The sequence below is a fragment of the Schistocerca nitens genome, chromosome 3 (genome assembly GCF_023898315.1).
Source record: "Schistocerca nitens isolate TAMUIC-IGC-003100 chromosome 3, iqSchNite1.1, whole genome shotgun sequence".
Lineage (NCBI taxonomy): Eukaryota > Metazoa > Arthropoda > Insecta > Orthoptera > Acrididae > Schistocerca > Schistocerca nitens.
In genome coordinates, this window is record NC_064616.1 from 242,319,043 (window position 1) to 242,341,505 (window position 22,463).

The window sequence follows — 22,463 nt, forward strand, 5'->3', positions numbered from 1 at the left end:
CGCTTAATTTCCATGTTAGAGATCATTTTAGTTTCGTCCACCTACGCTCAATGGAGCACGTTATCATGATTTCATACGGGATACTCTAACTGTGCTGCTAGAACATGTGCCTTTACAAGTACGACATAACATGTGGTTCATGCACGATGGAGCTCCTGCACATTTCAGTCGAAGTGTTCGTACGCTTCTCAACAACAGATTCGGCGACCGATGGATTGGTAAAGGCGGACCAATTCCATGGCCTCCACGCTCTGCTGACCTCAACCCTCTTTACTTTCATTTATGGGGGCATTTGAAAGCTCTTGTCTACGCAACCCCGGTACCAAATGTAGAGACTCTTCGTGCTCGTATTGTGGACGGCTGTGATACAATACGCCATTCTCCAGGGCTGCATCAGCGCATCAGGGATTCCATGCGACGGAGGGTGGATGCATGTATCCTCGCTAACGGAGGACATTTTGAACATTTCCTGTAACAAAGTGTTTGAAGTCACGCTGGTACGTTCTGTTGCTGTGTATTTCCATTCCATGATTAATGCGATTTGAAGAGAAGTAATAAAATGAGCTCTAACATGGAAAGTAAGCGTTTCCGAATACATGTCCACATAACATATTTTCTTTCTTTGTGTGTGAGGAATGTTTCCTGAAAGTTTGGCCGTACCTTTTTGTAACACCCTTCATAGCCGCAGTGCAGACCGCCGAAAGCGCAGCCGACAAAATTTGCCTTTCTGACTAGCCGCTGGGGCTAGTAGAGCACCACTTCAAGATACTAAATAATTAATTGCTTCATTTGCTCAAGGCCGATGAAGCTCTAAATTTAATTGTACAATTAGCACACAGGTAAGTATCTATAATAAAATTCTGATGTGGCTAGGTTAAATAGTTTTGGCGAGAGAACTATTTTAGTTGCACTACACGCAATAGATGAGCTCTGAACTTGCCCTTTGGAGAGATGCTACAGCTAAAGCTTTATAGTTACCTTTTGGATACTTCTCACATCTTTGTTATTATAGCGTATCTCCATTCTACCTAAATCTAAACATCCTAGCTTTATCTAATCACTTACTTGATGTATCTTGCTTCCGTACTTTTAGGACACAAAAACAGAAAATCGTGAATTTGAACCAAAATATTACTTTATCAGACTCAGCATGCTGTTTCCATTAAATTACAATGAAAAAGGAAGCCGAATATAAATTTTGAATTTTCTAGCTTCTTCCTGTTGCGCCGATGATTTTTACTTGAAACGTCCAAATTTCGAAAACTGTTAAAGTTACTATACTGACCCTTAACACATTATCATTTTAGCATCACACCTGACATGCTATTAACGTTTCAGATTATTTACTTTACTTTTAAGGTATTGCACAACATTCGTGACGTCACAGCTAGTTACAGCGGACTAGGCTGACACACAATGAAAAGCATATGAATTCTATATGGCATGAGCAGGCTGCTTCCCTACAACTTCATGGAACCAGTTTCCATTACTTTAAGCTATTAAATTCTTTAGGAAACTTAGAAGGAAGAAAGATCAGTGGAGATGTGGTGCCCACCTTGAAATATAATTTGATGAACAAATTGGCATCCTTTGCAAGTGAAGAAACTGAGATGCCATCAATATATGTAGGTTGTAAATAATCCTATCGGTGCCACTTTGGGATAATCACGGAATTAAACACAACAGAGCATGATGTTACCGTACAATTTACGCACCCCTTTGGGCCTTCGCCATCATTCCTTTGGCCCAAAAGAGAGGTTCCAGTCCCTCAGGCGTTTCCTGTTGCTGAAGTCCATTCACTTAAAATTGGAAAGTACAGAAATTAAAATCCACTATGTGTTCCAAAAACAAAAAAATCACAAAGGAACAAAAACCTCAGTAACTTCATTTTCCCAAGTGATAACCCACGATTTGAGAATTAGGTTGAAAATAAAGTGATTTTCGATGTACTAGCATACCATGTTTTTACAAATAAAAATATAAAGATGTATATATGTTTTTTCCCTGTGTTGACGGGTTTGCGTAGGTATAAGATATTCTGATATAATATTTGTGCTCTAGAGTATACATCCACCAATGCTAATCCATTTCCAAAATGTTAGCGAGCGTCGGTTTGTGTCATCACACAGTCAACAACGACAAACTCTCACATCTGGATATACCATAAAATGGAAACAGAGAGACCTCTCTGTCAAATCTAAAATGAGGAACTCCAGGGATGTACTCGTAAAACTGTGTGGCAGGAAGATGCGACATCTAAGAAATGTCGAAGAAAAATGCAACTTCTAAAAGTTTCTAAGACAGAGAAGTATATTTTTTTACTTTAAACAAATTCTCCAGAATACATAGCAGATCACATGCAATAAAGCCATAAAAATGCAAAAAAGCAAGTCAACCTGCACAAACACACATTCCCAGTTGATGTAGTTTCATATGAGCTACAAAAAGATAATAAAAAAATGCATATCTTCCAACTGCAGCAAGACAATTATTTGAAAACAGTCTTTTAAGACAGTAGCGAATCTTAAACTGGAAAATTGATCATACGAATATAAAACGAAAACGGGCAGGAATGTCATTCTCGTATCTTGTCTCGCAAGCAGCAGCTACTCATCATCGAAGTAAAATCGTGTGATTTACGACAGAGAGCAAATGTTAGTGTTGCAAGTTCGCTGCTTGGTAACAAGATAATGCTTGCCCACATTGCGTGGACAGTGATGCTGCTCAAAACCGAAGTAAAGGTACGTGATTTACGAGAGAGAGAGCAAGCATCTTAGTTGCATGGCGGCGAGAAGATGGTAGTTGGCGACGTGGTACAGGGGCACTTCAGAGCGGCTGCGATCCGTCAGGTGCAGTGCAGGGGTCCCAGTCGTTCAGCCTGACAAGTCGCAAGCTCTCCTCCCAAAGGCGGCGCGCCGATTCCACGTTCCGCGCCCGTCGTGTGGGCGTCGCCTTTTTGCACCCACTGCAACAACACACTCACAGGTACAGTCTGTCTGGTCAGTCTTCACCTACATGCGGTGAGCAGCCTGGTGTCTCCTAACACAGACTGAAATATTATCGCATTCCGATACTGCCCACATGACACGCCGGTCCTGCAGGGTAGCAGAGATGTCAAGCATTACCAAATGTTTCCACCCCTACGCCCACTCCTATTGAATTGACCTTCTAGGAAGCAAGTTAATATTGATTATCATCCAGTTCTGAGTGACGTTTAAAATTTCAAGCCTCTAGATCAATGGGAAGCTAGTTAAAAATCAACTGAAAAATTTGTATTGAACAAGCACAAAGACAAGAAAGCGACCTAACAAAAAAGTGTTAAAATAATTTTAATTTAAAGCTATACACAAATTGGAATTCTGCACTATTCCTTACGTATACTGTTCCACAGCCTCAAAACAATTGCATGAAATTCGTAATATTGTAATAATACTCCATCAGACCTTCTTTTTTTATATTTTATTTACCACTTGTGGTTGCGAGAGATGGCTCTTTCTCAAGAGGTACCTGCATATGACACTTCTTGGCAGATTAAAACTGTTTGGCGGACCGAGACTAGAACTCGGGACCTTTGCCTTTTGCGGGCAAGTTCTCTACCAAATGAGCTACTCAAGGTATGCAGGAGAGCTTCTGTGAAGTTTGGAAGGTAGGAGACGAGGTACTGGCGGAATTAATGCTGCGAGGACACGTCGTGAGTCGTGCTTGGGTAGTTCAGCGGAAAAGCACTTGCCTGCAAAAGGCAAAGGTCCAGAGTTCGAGTTTCGGTCCGCCACACAGTTTTAACCTACCAGGAAGTTTCATATCAGCGCACACTCCGCTGCAGATTGAAAATTTCATTCTGGTACCTAGACAAATCAAAGTATTATCGGCACAGACTCGCACACAAATTAGCCGGTCGGGGTGGCCGAGCGGTTCTAGGCGCTACAGTCTGGAACCGCGCGACCGCTATGGTCGCAGGTTCGAATCCTGCCTAGGGCATGGATGTGTGTGATGTCCTTAGGTTAGTTAGGTTTAAGTAGTTTTAAGTTCTAGGGGACTTATGACCTTAGAAGTTGAGTCCCATAGTGCTCAGAACCATTTGAGCGCACACATATATGGTGATTCAGCTGCCCATACCGATGTCTTTTTATGCAACCCACAATGTTATACCTGGTCTTCATAAACCCTGTGCGAGATTTTCGCTTTCTTTCGCTCTCTACACGCAAACTGTTAATCCTACAGAAAATAGGAGGGTTACCCAGAAAGTAATGCACCTAATTTTTTTGCTACAACAATTCTTTATAGGACATAATGAGAATTACACACACGAAGGAATGGTGTTTTATCTACACACCCCAGTTTTCCTCGTAACCTCCATTCTGTTCTATAGCATTCCTCCAGCGTGAAACAAGGGCGTGTTTGCCTGTGGTACCAATCCTTTTCCTGGTGGCGGAGCCAGTCTTTCACTTTGTTAATCACCCCCTGAGGATGAGCTGGTTGGTCCTCGTCCTGCCCTTGGATTACTATTCAAGGTGTGAATAGTAAACTGAACGCCAGCACCTAGCGATGGCCGAACGCATCTGTGCCTCCCGGCCTAGCCAGATACGCAACAAGAAGAAGCGCGATCAACACCAAGAAAAGGTGAAACACACACTGATTGTGTGTCAAGTTAATATAGAGGGTTACAGTGGAGCGAAAGGAGGTCTACTGTCCAAAATCATGAACGACAATAAAGTGTACGTCCTTGCATTGCAAGAAACCCACCTAACGGATGACAACATCTCCAAGATCAAAGTACATGGCTTCACGACAGTTGCCTGTGTTGGGCACGAAAAACATAGCATAGCCACCCTGGTAAGGAACAACCTGTTAAGCAACATAACAAAAATGAAGAGCAGCCACGACTTCACTGTGGGAATCAAGGAGAACGACGTGACGATATTTAATGTGTACAAGCCACCCTCCAGCTCTTGGTCTCCATCCATGCTCCCTGTGACACTCCACCCCTCTGTCTACATAGGAGACTTCAACTCTCATCACTACAAGTGGGGATATAACAAGAACAACAGTGATGGCGTCTGTCTGGCAGACTGGGCTAAAACCAACAACTACCACCTTCTGTACGATGCCAAAGATAAGCCCACTTTTCACTCGAGTGCATGGAAGACCAAAACTACTCCCGACTTATGTTTCGTGTCCAGCACAAATAAAGGACCAGCAATGCCAGCATCACGGACAGTATTAAACCGCCTGCCTAGAAGCCAACACTGCCCAGTCTTAATAAAAATAGGCCTACAGCTACAAATTGTAACGAGCCCTCCCATCTCACGTTGGAATCTACGAAAATCCAACTGGGAAGCATATCGAGAAAGCGCGGGGAAAACGATCATGAAAATACCACCTACTGCTGCAAACTATGCACGCTTCTGTAAGTTACTCATCCACGCAGCTCATAAAAATATCCCCCGAGCAGCCAGAAAATACCACATCCCATGCTGGTCTGAAGAATGCAGCAACCTACTGGAAAAATTTAACAGAACAGAAGATGAGGGCACTGCCCAGGCTCTTACCGACCTACTGGACGAGGAACGAAAACAAAGATGGCATAAGCTGATGGAACAAATGGACTTCACACATTCAAGCCGTAAAAGTTGGAGTCTCAAGAGAAAGCTGGGAGGAGCCAACCACAGGAAGTCAGCAGAGGCCAGTACCCACCCAAACCAAATCAGGAAGAAACTCAGGGATAACGCCAAGATAACAGTGACTCCCGGGCAACGAAAAAACATGAAAGCTCAGATGGCTGTGGCACTGCAGGAATGTGAAGAAAAAGCCGACATGTTCATGGCAGCAGTACAACAAGAAGAGGTGAAGATGGCACTCCAACACACACGGGCAGGGAAGGCAGCTGGACCAGACAACATCCTCCCTGAATTTTTGAAAAATCTTGGACCAAAAGCGCTAAAATGGCTATGCAAACCTGTGAAATCCCCAGAGAATGGAAAATAGCCAAAATCATTGCCATACTTAAACCAGGGAAGAGTGGAACTGGCGCAGGGAACTTCAGGCCAATCTCATTACTGTGCATAACCTACAAACTGTCTGAAAGGATACCGTTGGAAAGACTTAAACCAGTACTGGAGGAACAACTACCAGTGGAGCAAGCAGGTTTTAGACAAGGAAGAAGTTGCTGCTTACCACACACATTGAACGAGGCTTTCAGGAAAAGAAGAAAACAGGGATAGTCCTCATTGACCTGTACGACACTGTATGGCTAAATGATCTCATGTTAAAACTGGCAAAGATAGTCAAATGCAAAACAACATTGAAGCTCATGAACAACATGCTGAGCGAAAGGAAGTTCAGGGCCAAATTAAATGGTAAAACCAGCAAGTGCCGTACCCTAAAAAATGGTCTTCCACAAGGATCAGTCTTAGCTCCCTGGCTCTTCAACATCTATATAGCAGATTTGCCTGAACTGCACTCACGTAAATTTGCCTACGCAGATGATTTAGCTATTACAGCGCAAAGTAACTCGTTTGAAAACCTGGAATCAACACTGAATGAAGATCTAGCTACTCTGAAAAAATACTATGACACATGGCATCTAAAAATCAATGTGACAAAAACAGTAAGCACAGTCATGCATCTAAACAACAAGGAAGCGAGAAGGGAACTACGCCTGGTTATAAATGGTAAAGCTGTCAGCCACGAGAATTTCCCAAAATATCTCGGTATTAAGCTAGATCGCAGCATGACTTTCAGACAACACCTAACTGATACTGCCCAAAAGCTAAAGACGAGAAATAACCTGCTAAACAGACTAGCAGGCATCACTTGGGGTTGTGTTGCAGCCACTCTACGAACTGTTGCACTGGCACTGGTGTATAGCGCTGCAGAATACTGTGCCCAGTCTGGAGCAGAAGCCCACATGCCTAAAAGTGGATGTACAACTAAATGCCACTCCATGAACCGTCACCGGCACTCTCAGGCCAACCCCCGTTGAGTGGCTTCCGGTGCTGGCAAACATCGCTCCTGCTTCCATACGTAGAGAGAAAGAAACCCAGAACATAGTAGAAAAAATTGAAGCAAACCCAAGGCTACCCATACATGCCGACATGGGACGACCCACGAGACTCAAGTCCAGGAATCCTATCGTCTGGAGCAGAACATTGGGTACAGAGGGTCTCGATGCTTAATGGAAGAATGCATGGCATAGTCTGAGAAGAGGCGTCGTGGGAAACCATCACCTAATCCATGACCCAACCAAATAGGTTGAAGTCTTCAATCTCAACAGGAAACACAGGTCGGCTCTAAACAGGTTTCGCACGGGAGTTGGACGATGCGGACAGCAAACAACCAAATGGGGATATACAGACGATTCGTGTTGTGACTGTGGCGAGGTACGAACAATGGACCATCTTCTGGTTTGTAACATTCATGGTTTCAGAGAGGGCTCTCTGATGTCGCTCCACAAGTTAACGGACAATGCCAGGAAATGGCTCCATAATCTTAATGTTACTGTGTAATTAACTGTCTTCAATTTATGTGATTTTTGTTCCATTTAATGTAATAATGTAGTTTCCCTGACATAATTGTAATGTAATAACTGATATAATTTGTTTCCACATTGTAAGTTCCAAACGTTTATTGTGATTTATATTAATCTTATCTGTTCTTTGTAAAATGTATCTGGCAGATCGAACGAGAAATAAAAATCACCTCCTCATCGTCCTCAAAATGTCTTCCACCAATGGCATCCTTTAATGGCACAAACATCAGTTCGCTGCAACATGTCAGGTGTGATACCCCTGGATGGTCTCTTCGACCGCCGCAAATCGTGGAGCTCGGCTGAACCACCCTCTGATGACCTCACCCTTCGTGCAAAGCGACTAACCGTACTTCTGTCGACAGCAGATGCTCCATAGACATCGCACAAGAGTTTGTGAATATTCCCCACAGTTTCTTTCCTTGCAGTGAAAAATTCAATGACGGCACATTGCTTGTAACGTACATAACCTATAGACGCCATTTTGAAACTGTCCTGCAGCTACGCTATCTGTCGGAAGTGACGGAAACTTGACGCACTCACTCAGGAGACTTCAAATAATACATATGTAAGGTTTCGCGATCGTAACATTGTTTACGGCTGAGAAAAAAAAAAGAGGTGCATTATTTTCCGGGCAACCCTCGTATGAACAGGACATTTAAATTTAATGTGGATACGTTTTCGCTAGAAACCACGGTTTTCGAGTTATTCAAGAAAAACGTACAAGAGTGACCTTCAACCCACCTCTCTCTCATTCAACCGTCAACAGCAAGCATTTCTAGTATGCTGTTCGTGGCACTCCGAACCGCTGCACAAAAGTTTCCGACTGCAGGAGCTATTCCCGATATTTATTCATTTTTGTTGTCTACTGATTGGGCTATTACACCACCGGTATTTCGTTAACGTTATTAATTTAAATGTGAGGAAAGGAAAAGGACTTTTGGAAACGTTATGGTGAAACTAATTTCGTTGGCAATTCCATCCAAACTCAACTCTTAGAAGTACAGTAGTTTCGTAGTGAGAATGCTTGGCGAACACAACGATGTAATTGTTTCTTGTATGCTATTAAGATTCACAAAACTGCTAGGTAAAATTTACACAAACGTCAATTTTACAATTTGGATGTGCTCAACTAAGCCGGTGGCGTCATAAGGCCAGGCAGTGAAGGCCAAAAAATGTCGAATATGGAAAATAAATCGTGCCGTTGTAAATTTTTGTACAATCGCAGAGGGAAGTGCCAGGAAAACATACTAGAAATCCTGACCGGTGAGGGCTGTGTGTGGGAGAGTGAATGTGTTTGAAGATCTCTTTTGTACGTTTTTCTTGAATAACTCGAGAACTGCGGTCTCTAGCGGAAACATAGCGCTGTAAAAAATTTAGCTGCATTTAATTTCCTACCAAAAGATCCTGTTCATTTTTTCCGTAGGACTAATAGTTCGCTTGTACGGAGCGAGAGAAGATGAAAAGCCGCGCGGGATTAGCCGAGCGGTCTCAGGCGCTGCAGTCATGGACTGTGTGGCTGATCCCGCCGGAGGTTCGAGTTCTCCCTCGGGCATGGGTGTGTGTGTTTGTCCTTAGGATAATTTAGGTTAAGTAGTGTGTAACCTTAGGGACTGATGACCTTAGCAGCTAAGTCCCATAAGATTTCACACAATTTTTAAGATGAAAATATCGCACATGGGTTATGAAGGCCACATAAACCATTGTGGGTTGCATAAAACAACATCGGCAGGGGCAGTTGAGTCACCCTGTGTAGTATAAATGCGCACTATTTAGTAGCACACACAATTTTTACTTACATTATAAGATCTTAAATGTTATTTTCGATTATGAATTACTTTTTTGTCATATTTGTGCATTACTATTAAAATATAGATTTACATGTCACACACATAGTTAGGTATTAAATTCATATCCTTGATAAAAATCGATTTATATGGTATGTAACATTAAGGATTGTCTTTCGTTCTTAATTATCTATGACGAACGAGAATTTTGTCAAAACTTTCAACACTTTGTTTATTTTTAAGTTTTTTTTTAGTTTATAATGTTGTTTAGACTTCTTGCCAAATGTATGTAAAGTTTGATTTTCTCTAAGCTGTTCATGTAGGTTCGTTTCATGAGTTTATGGAGAATAGAAAAATTAATGTTCATGTCTACTAAAGATTCTCGATTTTCTCGAAAATGCATACTAAATTTAGAGGGGTTGTTTTTCGTTTTTATTTATAAGTTCTTTATATCATGCATTTGTCTGTTTCACAACATGTCACAGTTGCTGTACTTAGTTTTACATATTCCTGATCATCATCATCATCATCATTTAAGACTGTTATGCCTTTCAGCGTTCAGCCTGGAGCATAGTCCCCCTTATAAAATTCCTCCATGATCCCCTGTTCAGTGCTAACATTGGTGCCTCTTCTGATGTTAACCCTATTACTTCAAAATCATTCTTAACCGAATCCAGGTACCTTCTCCTTGGTCTAGCCCTACCCTCTACTGCTGAACCCGTAAGTCTCTTGGGTAACCTTGCTTCTCCCATGCGTGTAACATGACCCCACCGTCTAAGCCTGTTCGCCCTGACTGTTACATCTATAGGGTTCATTACATCTATAGAGTTCATTCCCAGTTTTTCTTTGATTTCCTCATTGTGGACACCCTCCTGCCATTGTTCCCATCTACTAGTACCTGCAATCATCCTAGCTACTTTCATATCCGTAACCTCAACCTTGTTGATAAGGTAACCTGAATCCACCCAGCTTTCGCTCCCATACAACAAAGTTGGTCGAAAGATTGAACGGTCCACAGATAACTTAGTCTTGGTACTGACGTCCTTCTTGCAGAAGAGAGTAGATCGTAGCTGAGCGCTCACTGCATTAGCTTTGCTACACCTCGCTTCCAGTTCTTTCACTATGTTGCCATCCTGTGGGAATATGCATCCTAAGTACTTGAAACCGTCCACCTGTTCTAACTTTGTTCCTCCTATTTGGCACTCAATCCGTTTATATTTCTTTCCCACTGACATTACTTTCGTTTTGGAGATGCTAATCTTCATACCATAGTCCTTACTTTTCTGATCTAGTTCTGAAATATTACTTTGCAAACTTTCAATCGAATCTGCCATCACAACTAAGTCATCCGCATATGCAAGACTGCTTATTTTGTGTTCACATATCTTAATCTCACCCAGCCAGTCTATTGTTTTCAACATATGATCCATAAATAATATGAACAACAGTGGAGACAGGTTGCAGCCTTGTCTTACCCCTGAAACTACTCTGAACCATGAACTCAATTTACCGTCAACTCTAACTGCTGCCTGACTATCCATGTAAAGACCTTTAATTCCTTGCAAAAGTTTGCCTCCTATTCCATAATCTCGTAGAACAGACAATAACTTCCTCCTAGGAACCCGGTCATATGCCTTTTCTAGATCTATAAAGCATAGATACAATCCATGTTCTACTCGTAACACTTCTCCATTATTTGCCGTAAGCTAAAGTTCTGGTCCTAACAACCTCTAAGAGGCCTAAACCCACAGTGATTTTCATCCAATTTGTCCTCAACTAATACTCGCACTTTCCTTTCAACAATACCTGAGAAGATTTTACCCACAACGCTGATTAAAGAGATACCTCTGTAGTTGTTACAATCTTTTCTATTTCCATGTTTAAAGATTGGTGTGATTACTGCTTTCGTCCAGTCTGATGGAACCTGTCCCGACTCCCACGCCATTTCGATTATCCTGTGTAGCCATTTAAGACCTGACATTCTACTGTATTTGATGAGTTCCGACTTAATTTCATCCACCCCAGCCGCTTTATTGTACTGCAGTCTACTGACCATTTTCTCCACTTCCTCAAATGTGATCCTATTTCCATCATCATTCCTATCCCATTGTACATCGTAATCTGAAACATTACTGATCGTATTTTCACTTACATTGAGCAACTCTTCAAAATATTTCCTCCATCTGCCGAACGCATCAACAGGATTCACCAGCAGTTTTCCTGACCTGTCCAAAATACTTGTCATTTCCTTCTTACCTCTCTTTCGAAGACTGCTAATTACACTCCAGAATGGTTTTCCAGCAGCTTGACACAAAGTCTCCAACCTGTTTCCAAAGTCTTCCCAAGATTTCTTCTTGGATGCTGCAATTATCTGTTTGGCTTTGTTTCTTTCTTCAACATAACTTTCTCTGTCTACCTGAGTTCTAGTGCGTAGCCATTTTTGATAGCCTTCTTTTTCCTTTTACGGGCTGCCTTGAGTGTATCATTCCACCAAGCTGTTTGCTTCATCCTACATTTACACACTACTGTTCCAAGACATTCTTTAGTCACTTCTAGTACTGTGTGCCTGTACCTTGTCCATTCCTTTTCCAGTGACTGTAATTGACTACATTCAACTAACTGGTACCTTTCTGAGATCACTGTTATGTACTTGTGCCTGATTTCCTTATCCTGAAGTTTCTCCACTCTTATCCTCCTACATATGGACCTGACCTCCTGCGCTTCCGGTCTCACAATACCAATTTCACTGCAGTTTAAATAGTGATCAGTGTCATCAAAGAATCCCCTGAATACACGTGTGTCCCTCACAGCCTTCCTGAATTCCTGATCTGTTATTATATAGTCAATGACAGATCTGGTTCCCCTGCCTTCCCAAGTATACCAGTGAATGTTCTTGTGTTTAAAGAAGGAGTTTGTGATTACTAGCCGGCCGCGGTGGTCTAGCGGTTCTGGCGCTGCAGTCCGGAACCGCGGGACTGCTACGGTCGCAGGTTCGAATCCTGCCTCGGGCAGGGGTGTGTGTGATGTCCTTAGGTTAGTTAGGTTTAAGTAGTTCTAAGTTCTAGGGGACTTATGACCTAAGATGTTGAGTCCCATAGTGCTCCGAGCCATTTTTTTGTGATTACTAAGCCTATACTGGCACAGAAATCCAAGAGTTGTTTCCCGTTCCTGTCGGCCTCCATATCCTCTTCAAATTTACCCATAACCTTTTCATACCCTTCTGTTCGATTTCCAATCCTAGCATTAAAATCACCCATGAGTAGAACACTGTCCTTGTCCTTTACTCTAACAACTACATTACTGAGTGCGTCATAAAAATTATCCATCTTATCTTGATCTATCCCTTCACAATGCGAATATACTGACACAATCCTAATTTTCTTGCTAGACACTGTCAAATCTATCCGCATCAGTCGTTCGTTTACATACCTTATTGAAACTACGCTGGGTTCCATTTCTTTCCTGATGTAAAGCCCTACACCCCATTGTGCTTTTCCTGCTTTGACTCCTGACAGGTAGACCTGGTATTCTCCCACTTCCTCTTCTTTCTCACCCCTTACCCGAATGTCACTAACAGCTAAAACGTCCAACCCCATCTTACTTGCAGTCTCTGCCAGCTCTACCTTCTTCCCAGAGTAGCCCCCATTGATATTAATAGCTCCCCATCTCGTTACCATGCGTTTGCCGAGTCGTATCTTAGGAGTCCCTTGTTTGTCAATTACAGGTGGGACTCCGTCACCTCCAAAGGTCCGAGGCATTTTGCTCTGATTGTTGCCAGCATCAAATTTAAAGTACCAGGGAAGCACGTTGCTAGCCTTACTTGCCCCATGTCCCATTGAGTTTTACCCCTAACGGTTGAGGGACTAACCGGTGGATTTGGTAGTCTTTGCCGTCTGAGCACAAAGGTGACCAAGACTCAGAATATGTACGAGATGCCCAGCCTTATTCCAAAGTAACTGGTATCTGGACTGTCAAGACCACTTACTTGGCCACTCATACGTTGCCCGTGGTTCATGAACTAGGACATGACAACAGGAACCCACACCATGAACCATATTCCTGATTGATAGTTTTTTTTAGGTTCGTCTGTTCTGTGTATAATGTTCATTTCTAGTTTATTATCTGTACAAAAGTTAATTTTAACATGTTTTCTGGGTGCTTCACGTTTTTGCTCCGGCAATGTATGTAAAAGAAGTGAAAGAAATGAGCAAGGGAGCGGGTGCTATTGGTGAAGTATTAAAACCTTAGTTGGACGCTGTGGATTCACTTAGAAACAAGCCTCTCGCAGTCTTCTTTGTAAAAGCAGTTCCTGTAAACACTTTCTTCTATTTGCTCAATGTATGCCAATGAAACTGTTTGGTACTGTACCTGTAGTAGAGTCCGCTTTCATTGCTGATGCTCTCTTCGACGGCACAGTATATGGTGGTCTGAGCGCCCTGCTTCGGTGATTTCAGGTAGAGGCGGCCAAGCTTGCCAAAAATCCAGCTAAGGCCCGGGAAAAACGAGTCGTCTAAATGGCGGCCTAGTTCGGTCGCGATAACACCAGGGTGCAGGCTGTACGTCGTTACTCCGCTACCTGTGCAGACAACATCACACACAGCCATTACCTTGACAATCTTATTCTCTGGTCGGTACATCATGTACTTTGAAACAATGAAAACACAAGAGTTTGTCTCCACCACTGGCGAATGACTGGTATCATCTCTTGCTCAAATCGACGAATGTCTTATGTCTTTCAACGATAAGATCTTAGTGAATGTATGTATGTACACTACCGCTCATTAATTTCAATACACCCACTAAATGACATCTTGTTCTCTGTAGATAAGGTCTAATACCGTGGGTACGGTTGAGTAAGCAAAGGAATAGTACAACTGTTGCACACATGTCATGATATTTGTTTGTGGTCATCGAGATACAATAGTATCCAACAAACAACTTTGTGTACATAAACGTTACGTACCTATATGATATGTTTGTTTACCTATTTGCCAACAGACGCCGCATTTGGTGCACCTGTGTTGTTACCTGTAGTGATGTGATGTCCGCAGCGAACGGCAAGCATTGCTACGATACGTAACATGTGGTTCCTGCACGTCAGTTCCTTCGTGACAATGAAGTGTGCACATCGCTAGTATGGATCCACGAGTGGAGATATCCATAGAAAAACGTGCTGCAATTGTAGCACTTAGCCAAGCAGCTTTATGTATTCGGCAAATTGCAAAACAGTGTATTGTGTCCATAGGGGGAGTGTAATATAAACTTCACCGCCAGAAGAGAACAGGTAGCAATAAGGAAATACCACGACCAGGACGAACTCGTAAAATAACTAAAGGTGATGATAAATATATCAGAATTACCAGTAAGAGAAATAGATTCAAAACAGCGCTCCAAATTCGTGCAGAATCGGTAGAAATGAACACGACAACAATATCTGTTGCACCAGTAGAAAGGAGGCTGACTGAAGCCAGCTTGAGAGGATGTGTCACAGCAAGAAAACCTCTTCTAAGGCCCATAAATAAACGGAAGAGACTTGATTGGTTGAAAACATCGTAATTGGGCATCGGAAGAGTGGACGAAGGTGTTATTCGCCGATGAATCGCATGTCGAGATTTTTGGAACCAGAAGGAGAATATTTGTTCGCCGATTTGTAGGGGAAAGGGTAGCCCAGCAGTGTATTTTACCTACAGTTAAGCAAAGTGGAGGTTCTATTATGGTTTGGGGATGTTTTGCGGAGACACAGTTGGCGACATTGTGAAAATAGAAGGATGTATGGATCAGAAGCGGTACCACTGCATACTTGAGTATCATTCAATACGAAGTGGATTGCGCTTAATAAGGAAAGGGTTCACCTTACAACAGGATAATGACCCAAAACATAGGTCGGCATACTGTACGAACTACATTGCAACAAAGGTAAAACAGAAAGTACTGAATGATATGGTATGGCCATCCCAAAACACCGGTTGTAATCCCATTGAAATGGTCTGGGATGAAGTGGATAGACGTATTAGGGAAGTTAATATATCCAGCAAGGAACATCTCTGGAATATTGTTAAGGACGTGTGGAATCATATGGAGTCACGACACCTACAAGAACTGATTGACTGCATGCCTCGAGTTTGTGAGGCAGTCATTAAATCCAAAGGAAGATAATTTGATGAAAGTAAAATATAATGATTGTGATTGTATTATGTATGTGGAACTTAATATAATTATATTTTGTGAGAAATAAGGTTTGATTTGCTTTGTAAATCTGAAATACAAGGGTGTATTGAATTAATGAGCGGTAGTGTGTTTGCAATTTACAGCAAATTTTAGATGAAATGAGATAAACCTCTTTGAAATGGAACAACAATATTTTATGAACTGATGTTGTTGCGTTTAATCTTTCAATACCTACATATAACACGCTGTGGCATAAGAGTATATAATATCATAAAGAAAATCATAAAAACGTTCGCCATGCATACATGTCCGAAGGAATATTTTATCGTAATCCAGAATAACACAGACACTGCACAAAAGTTCCATAGCGCTCCAGAGATTTAAAGATTTTGAGAAATTTTAGCTATTTTTCAACTTCATTGGTACTTGTATCTGTATTGCTCAACAAAGGGGACAGTATCCCGCATTTTTCCATTGTGGAGCATCTTCTAAAATCGGCGTTCAGCATTTCAGATATTTCCCCCTGCTGCCTGTTTCCGCCAGTGCCGTCCGCAAGGATCTGAACAGTAATATACCGGGTGATCAAAAAGTCAGTATAAATTTTAAAACTTAATAAACCACGGAATAATGTAGATAGAGAGGTAAAAATTGACACACATGCTTGGAATGACATGGGGTTTTATTAGAACAAAAAAAAAAAAAACAAAGTTCGCAAAATGTCCGACAGATGGCGCTGGACACAAAAACGTCAGTGACTGCGCATGACAGTCGTGTATAAAAGGAGCTGTAACGAGAGAGAGAATCCAACATCTAGAGGGTTGGATCCCCTCCTTCGAAAGGGTCAGATTGCAAAGCCTGGGCTACTCTCAGGGTGGAATCTCCGTCTTCGAAGATTGTGTGTGTTTGTCTGTGTGCCCGCCGCTTGTTGCTGTCGCTGTTCGTTCGTTCGTCCGTCCGTCCGCCTGCCTGCCTGCCTGCTCGCTGTCCATCGCCGTCGTCGTAACCGCTGCCGCTGCCGCCGCCGCCGCCGCCGCCGCCGCCGCCGCCTGCTGTTCGCCGCCGACCATCGCCGACGCCGACGCCGCCGCTGACGCCGCCGCTGCCTGCTGCACGTCCGTCTGTCCGTCGCCGTTCGTCTGCAATGAGTACTCCCACCTCCACCGTCATCTACACCTCCCCCTCCCCTTCTCCCACAGTCACTTCCTGGAGTGCCGCCCCTGGCCTCCCTCCTTCCGCCTCCCCTTCCCTTCCCCCGCTCACACATCCCCCTATCTCCTCCCCTGCTGTATACCCACACCTCTACACCCTTCCTCCAGCTTCCACACCCTCAACAGCTCCCACTCCTACCCCCGCCCTCACGTACGCCTCTGTTGCCGCCTCTGCTGCCGCCCCTCAGGTCGTTGGCTTCCCCTCTCTCACCGACCCCGTCGCTTCGTCTTCTGCATCTCCCGCACGCATCACGTCGCGCCGAGCCACCATCGCCACCACTGAACCAGCTGCTTCTCCCGGTGCCTCCGCTACGCCACAGGGATCTGCCACCCGCCACCTCCCTCTCCTCCCCGTCCCTCTCCCCTCCTCCCAGCCTCCAGTCTCCAAAAAACCCCAAAAGCGCGTCCTTACCGACTCTGCTCCCGAGACTTCCCACAAAAAATCAACACCACCTCCCCCTCCCCCTCCCCCTGCCGTCACCATGGACACCACCCCTCCTCCTGCCACCCATACCTTGGCCCCCACCCTCCACACCTTCGTCCTGTCAACTCCCGATCCTAAGTTCCTCGACGCTCGTACCCTCACCAAGGAAATACGAAAGTACTTACCTGGTGCTCCCATTTCCCAACTCATTCCCCGCAGGGACTCAGTCCTTATCAAGTCCCCGTCCCCATCCTTTCACACAGACCTCCTGCGAAAACTCCCACGAGTTATGTTTGGCCCCCACGCCTCTCTGACACCCTTCCTTTCCGCTTCCACTCCTCGTCAGCCCCAGCCTCCCCGACGCCCCCCCACCTACACCGCTGTGATCACCAAGCTCAGCCCGGTGATCACAGAGGATGAAGTGTTGGTAGAACTGAACTCCCACCCGGACTTGGAAATCCGCTCTGCCCGCCGTATCCACAATGCCTCTGGTCCCACATACCTCATGCGGGTATTCTCTGAATCCGCCCCATCCATAGACCATCTCCTCACCCAGGGTGCCCTGATATACCACCATCGCCACCCTGTTGAATCCTCCAAATCCCCTCCCCAATCCTACCGTTGCCAGCGGTGCCTGATGTACAATGACCACCTGACTCCCAACTGCAAAAACCCCCCCACCTGTCCCCATTGCACGGCCTCCCACTTTCTTAAAAACTGCCCCAACCTCGCTGCTCCTCCTTCCTGTAATACCTGCAATGGCCCCCATCCCACATACTCCCACAAATGTAAAGCTAAACCCCCTCCAGCCACCCCTGAACTTACGGTCCCAGTTCGTCCCGTCGATCCCCCTGTCCATCCCAACAATTCCCTCCGTCCACCCCCCATGGCCGAGGACATCATCCGGTTCATTACCGTTGTCCTCCAAAACATTCACCCTTTTCAGCGCCCCCACACCTTCCAACAAATATCCCTTGCTGCTCGCTCTGTTTTCCACCTGAACGCCTTCGCCACTTACTCCCACAACCAAGCCCACTTCACCTTCACCCGCCTCGACACCCTAGTTTAAGTCTCTTCCCTTCCCTCTCTTCCCCCCCTCCTTCCCGTCATGGCGCGGCACGAGTCTCGCATCCTCTTCCAGAACATTCGCTCCTTCCGCTCCAACAAATACCTCCTCATGCACACCCTCTCCCACCACCAGGTCGCCACCTTCCTCTTGAACGAAACCTTTCTCCAGCCCCACCATTCTATCCGCACCTCCCCCTATATCCTCCACCGCACTGACGCTCCTGGTCCTCGTGCGCAGGGTGGAGTCGCGATTGGCCACCTTAAGCATATCCCTGTCCGGCCACAACCTCTCCTCAATGACCCCACTGAACACCTTATCCTTAGCGTCTTCTTCCCCTCCCTCACCATTACCTGTGCCACCATCTATGTCCGCCCCACTGCTCCTCTTCCTTATGACTTCATCTCACACATCGACCACACCTTCTCCACCTATGTGATTGCCGCCGACCTCAACATCCATAGCCGCACTCCTGCTGCCCTTCGGCGGTGGCATCAGTTCCTCTCCACACTTCAAGGTGACCTTGTTCCTCTTCCCCAGCACACCCGACCTGAAAGTAACACCACCCCCGATGTTGTCATTGCCTCCGCCAACCTCCTTGGGCGTATCACTGTCGCCGTCCTTGACCCCACAGGTAGCAATCACCTCCCTGTCCTTCTCACCATCACATCTGCAAACCGCCCCCCTCCGGCTCCGCACCCTGCACCCCCTCCCAAGGTCGTCCATGACTATCGCCGTGCCAACTGGGATGCCTACCGGGACTCCATCTCCGCCCAGGTCGAAAGCCACCCTCTTACCTATCACCATCCTGATGACATCAACCACGCCTCGTCCTTCCTTCAGCAGGTAATTACTGACGCCGTGGAGGCCCATGTTCCTACTAAAACCATCCACCCACACCGTCCCACTCTCCCTCCGCGGGCTGTCCTCCTCCTCCGTGAATCCCGCCGCCTCTATCGCTCCTTCCTGCGCACTCGTGACAGGGATACACTCCACCGCCACCGGCAAATACAGCGCCACGTACGGAACCTTATTACAGCAACGAAACGCCGAGACTGGCGCCAGACCTGCACACGACTCAACGCCACCCTCCCTATCAACTCCTCCAAGTACTGGTCCGCCTTCCATCGTCTTACTGGTTCCCTTTCCGCTCCCCACTACCCCCTTCTCCATAACGATCGCCCCCTTCCTGACAACCTCAGTAAGGCCAACCACTTCGCTTCCCACCTTTCCGAGGTCTTCTCCATCCCCGATGATCCCCACTTTGATTATTCTCTTTTCCCCACGGTCATGGAACGTGCCGATACCTCGGTCGCTCCTCTTGCTCCTAGTCTCCAGTACTTGGGGCAGTTGCCCCCCTCCGACATAAACACTCCCATCACAGCACAAGATATTAAACTTATCCTCCGGTCCAAACGCAACACGGCCCCTGGTCACGACTGTGTCACCTACCGTCACCTTCGCGAAAGCCCCTATTCCTTCCTGACTGTCCTCGCCCATCTCTATAATGTCGTCCTCTCTACTGGCTTCTACCCTGACCTGTGGAAGACCTCCCGCGTCCTCTTATTCCTCAAACCCAACAACCTCCTTCTGCCGCCTCTTCCTATCGTCCCATCTGCCTCACCTCCGTCTTCAGTAAGGTCTTTGAATCCATCCTCTCCCGCCGTATCCATCAGCACCTTGCTCAACACCACCTCCTCCCCCTTACCCAGTGTGGCTTCCGACCCTCCTTCTCCGCTGACGACCAACTCCTCAACCTTGTTCACCTTCTGTCCCTCCAGCTCAACTCCCGTCGCTCCGCCATTTTTGTTTCCCTTGACCTCCAAAATGCCTATGACCGTGTATGGCATCCCGGTCTCCTCTTTACACTCCAAACCTACGCCCTGCCTATCAATTTTGTCCGTCTGGTCGCTTCCTTCCTCTCGCACCGTCCTTCCTATGTCACCCTCCACAACACCAACTCCCGTATCTTTTATCCCACGGCTGGCGTCCCCCAGGGTTCTGTCCTCTCCCCTCTCCTTTATCTCTTGTATACAGCTGATATGCCCAAGCCACCCCCACCAGTCCACCTTCTCCAGTATGCTGATGACACCGCCTTCCTGGCTCTCTATCCTACCCTTCAACGGTCTCAACGTACCCTCCAAACCCACCTTAACCAGTTCACCACTTGGTGTAACCAGTGGTTCCTCCGTCTCAACCCCTCCAAAACCCAGGCAATCATCATAGGCCGCACCACTCGCTCCTTCCGCCTCCATGATTTCTACCTCACCCTTTATGGTCGTCCTATCCAACTCACCCCCACCCTGAAATACCTTGGCCTCACCCTTGACCGCCACCTCACCTGGACCCCTCATCCCCTGACCATCCAGCAGAAAGCCCATTCCCGCCTCCGCCTTCTGAAACTCCTGTCTGGCCGGACATGGGGCTTGCATCCTTCTACCATCCTCCACACCTACAAATCCCTCATCCGTCCTATCCTCTGTTATGCCAGCGTTGCCTGGATCTCCGCCCCCACCCGCTTTTACAAGGCCCTCCAAATCCTTGAACGCCATGCGCTCCGCCTTGCCTTCCGTATCCGCCTTCCTTCCCCCACACGGCTCCTGTATGAACTGATCCCCTTCCCCCACCTCCTCCTGTTCCTCCAACATCTCCGCATCCTTTACATTGTTCGCAGGCTTGATCCCCCCCACCCTCTGGTTTCCTCCTTCCTCTCCACCCCCCGCCCATTGCCGCGCCTCTATCGCTGTATCCCTCCCTCTCTCCACCTCCACACCCTCCATCTCCTTCATCAGGGCAATTTCCAACGCCTCCCCCTCCCGGATGACGAACTTCGCCGTGACATCTACCCTTCCTTCCAACTATAACCTGGCCTTGTTCCCCCCCCCCCTCCCCAGGGCCCCTTTCCCTCTTTCCTCCTTCTCCCAGAGCGGATTTTCCTCTGTCCCCCCCTCCCCTGAGACCCTGCACACCATACTTGCCTCTCTCCTTCCCACATCCCTCCCTCCCTGGCCCTCTTCCACGCGCCTCCCGGTCACCTCCCCCATCTCTTCCCCTCCCTCCCTTCTTCAGGTCTCCCTCATCTCCTAGCGCCTGGCAGATCCTCTGTGTTGCTCTTCATCAGTGTGCCACATCAGTGTTGTTTAGTGCTGTTTCTCGTGTGCGTCAAGAGGTGTGCTTTTAATTGTGTCCTGCCTTGAGGTTCGCCGTCAGTGTTACATTATGTGCTATGCCATACGTCGCTACCTTTATGCTCCAGTCATACTGTGCCTCGTGTTCTTTTAACCGTCGCAGTGTGTGGCTTTTTGTGTGTGCTACTTTTAAACAGTTTATCTCCATTTTAGTCACCCCGTTTTTGTCTATTGCCTTCCATGATGCTCCCCTTTTTTATGTCTATGTTCACCTTATTCTCTCCTTTGCTGTTTTTAACTGTCTTCTATTGTTTTGTTCTATGTCTTTCGGCTGAAGAGCAGCGCCTATGCTGCTGCCAGCCCGCCCCGATGGGGAATTGAAATACAATAAAGGAAAAAAAAAAAAAAAAAAGAGAGAGAGAATCAGATGCGCCAGCAGTCGCAGCATGTTGACGTTACCTGAAAAGGCGCTTTTAGTGAAGCTGTATTATCTGAATGGGGAATGTGCTCGTTCAGCGTTACGATCCTATCGCCATAGGAAGGGGATTCGATCGGGTAAAGGGTGCAGCTCTGGCGAGAATGATTTCGAAGTTCAAAGCCACGGGTTGTTTAGACGATAGACCCCGTAGTGGCCGACCGAGCACAAGGCGTAATGCTGCTGAGACAGTTCAGGAAGAAATGGAGACTGTAGCGGGTTCGTCTATGCACGGGGAAGTCAGCGCTCGTGCAGTCGCACGTAGCACCGGCATTCCATACACTACTGTTTGGTAGGCACATAGGCGTACCCTCCGATGCTATCCGTACAAAATCCATTGGCATCATGAACTGCTACTGGCGATTTAGTGAAGCGGGGGGCATTTGCGGTGTGGGCGTTTCAAAATATGGCGGAAGATGACGATTGGTTGAGTAACGTGTTGTGGACCGACGAAGCTCATTTCACGCTCCAAGGGTCTGTCAACGCCCACAACTGCAGAATTTGGGCTACCGAAAATCCTAGAACTGTCGTGGAAACTCCATTGAGCGACGAGAAAGTCACGGTATGGGTTGGATTTACCACATCTACCGTTATCGGGCCTTTTTTCTTCGAGGAAATGCGTGATTCTGGTTTTGTAACTGCTACCGTGACGGGTGAGAGGTACGCCGATATGTTACAGCCT

The 22,463-nt window shown here is 46.1% G+C and overlaps 1 protein-coding gene across 3 annotated transcripts in view; it reads right to left on the bottom strand.

Annotated features, from left to right (window-relative positions):
• Window positions 1-2,419: 2,419 nt before the first annotated feature.
• The window catches only part of LOC126248198 (retinol dehydrogenase 13-like), a 104,669-nt gene continuing 84,625 nt past the window's right edge, over window positions 2,420-22,463 (bottom strand). For all 3 annotated transcript variants that reach the window (XM_049948995.1, XM_049948994.1, XM_049948997.1), the window contains exons 6-7: window positions 13,681-13,888; window positions 2,420-2,965 (exon numbers count right to left, since the gene is read on the bottom strand). In XM_049948995.1, the coding sequence (XP_049804952.1) occupies window positions 2,827-2,965; window positions 13,681-13,888 (347 nt within the window). In that variant the 3' untranslated portion in view covers window positions 2,420-2,826. The remainder of the gene's footprint in view (window positions 2,966-13,680; window positions 13,889-22,463) is intronic.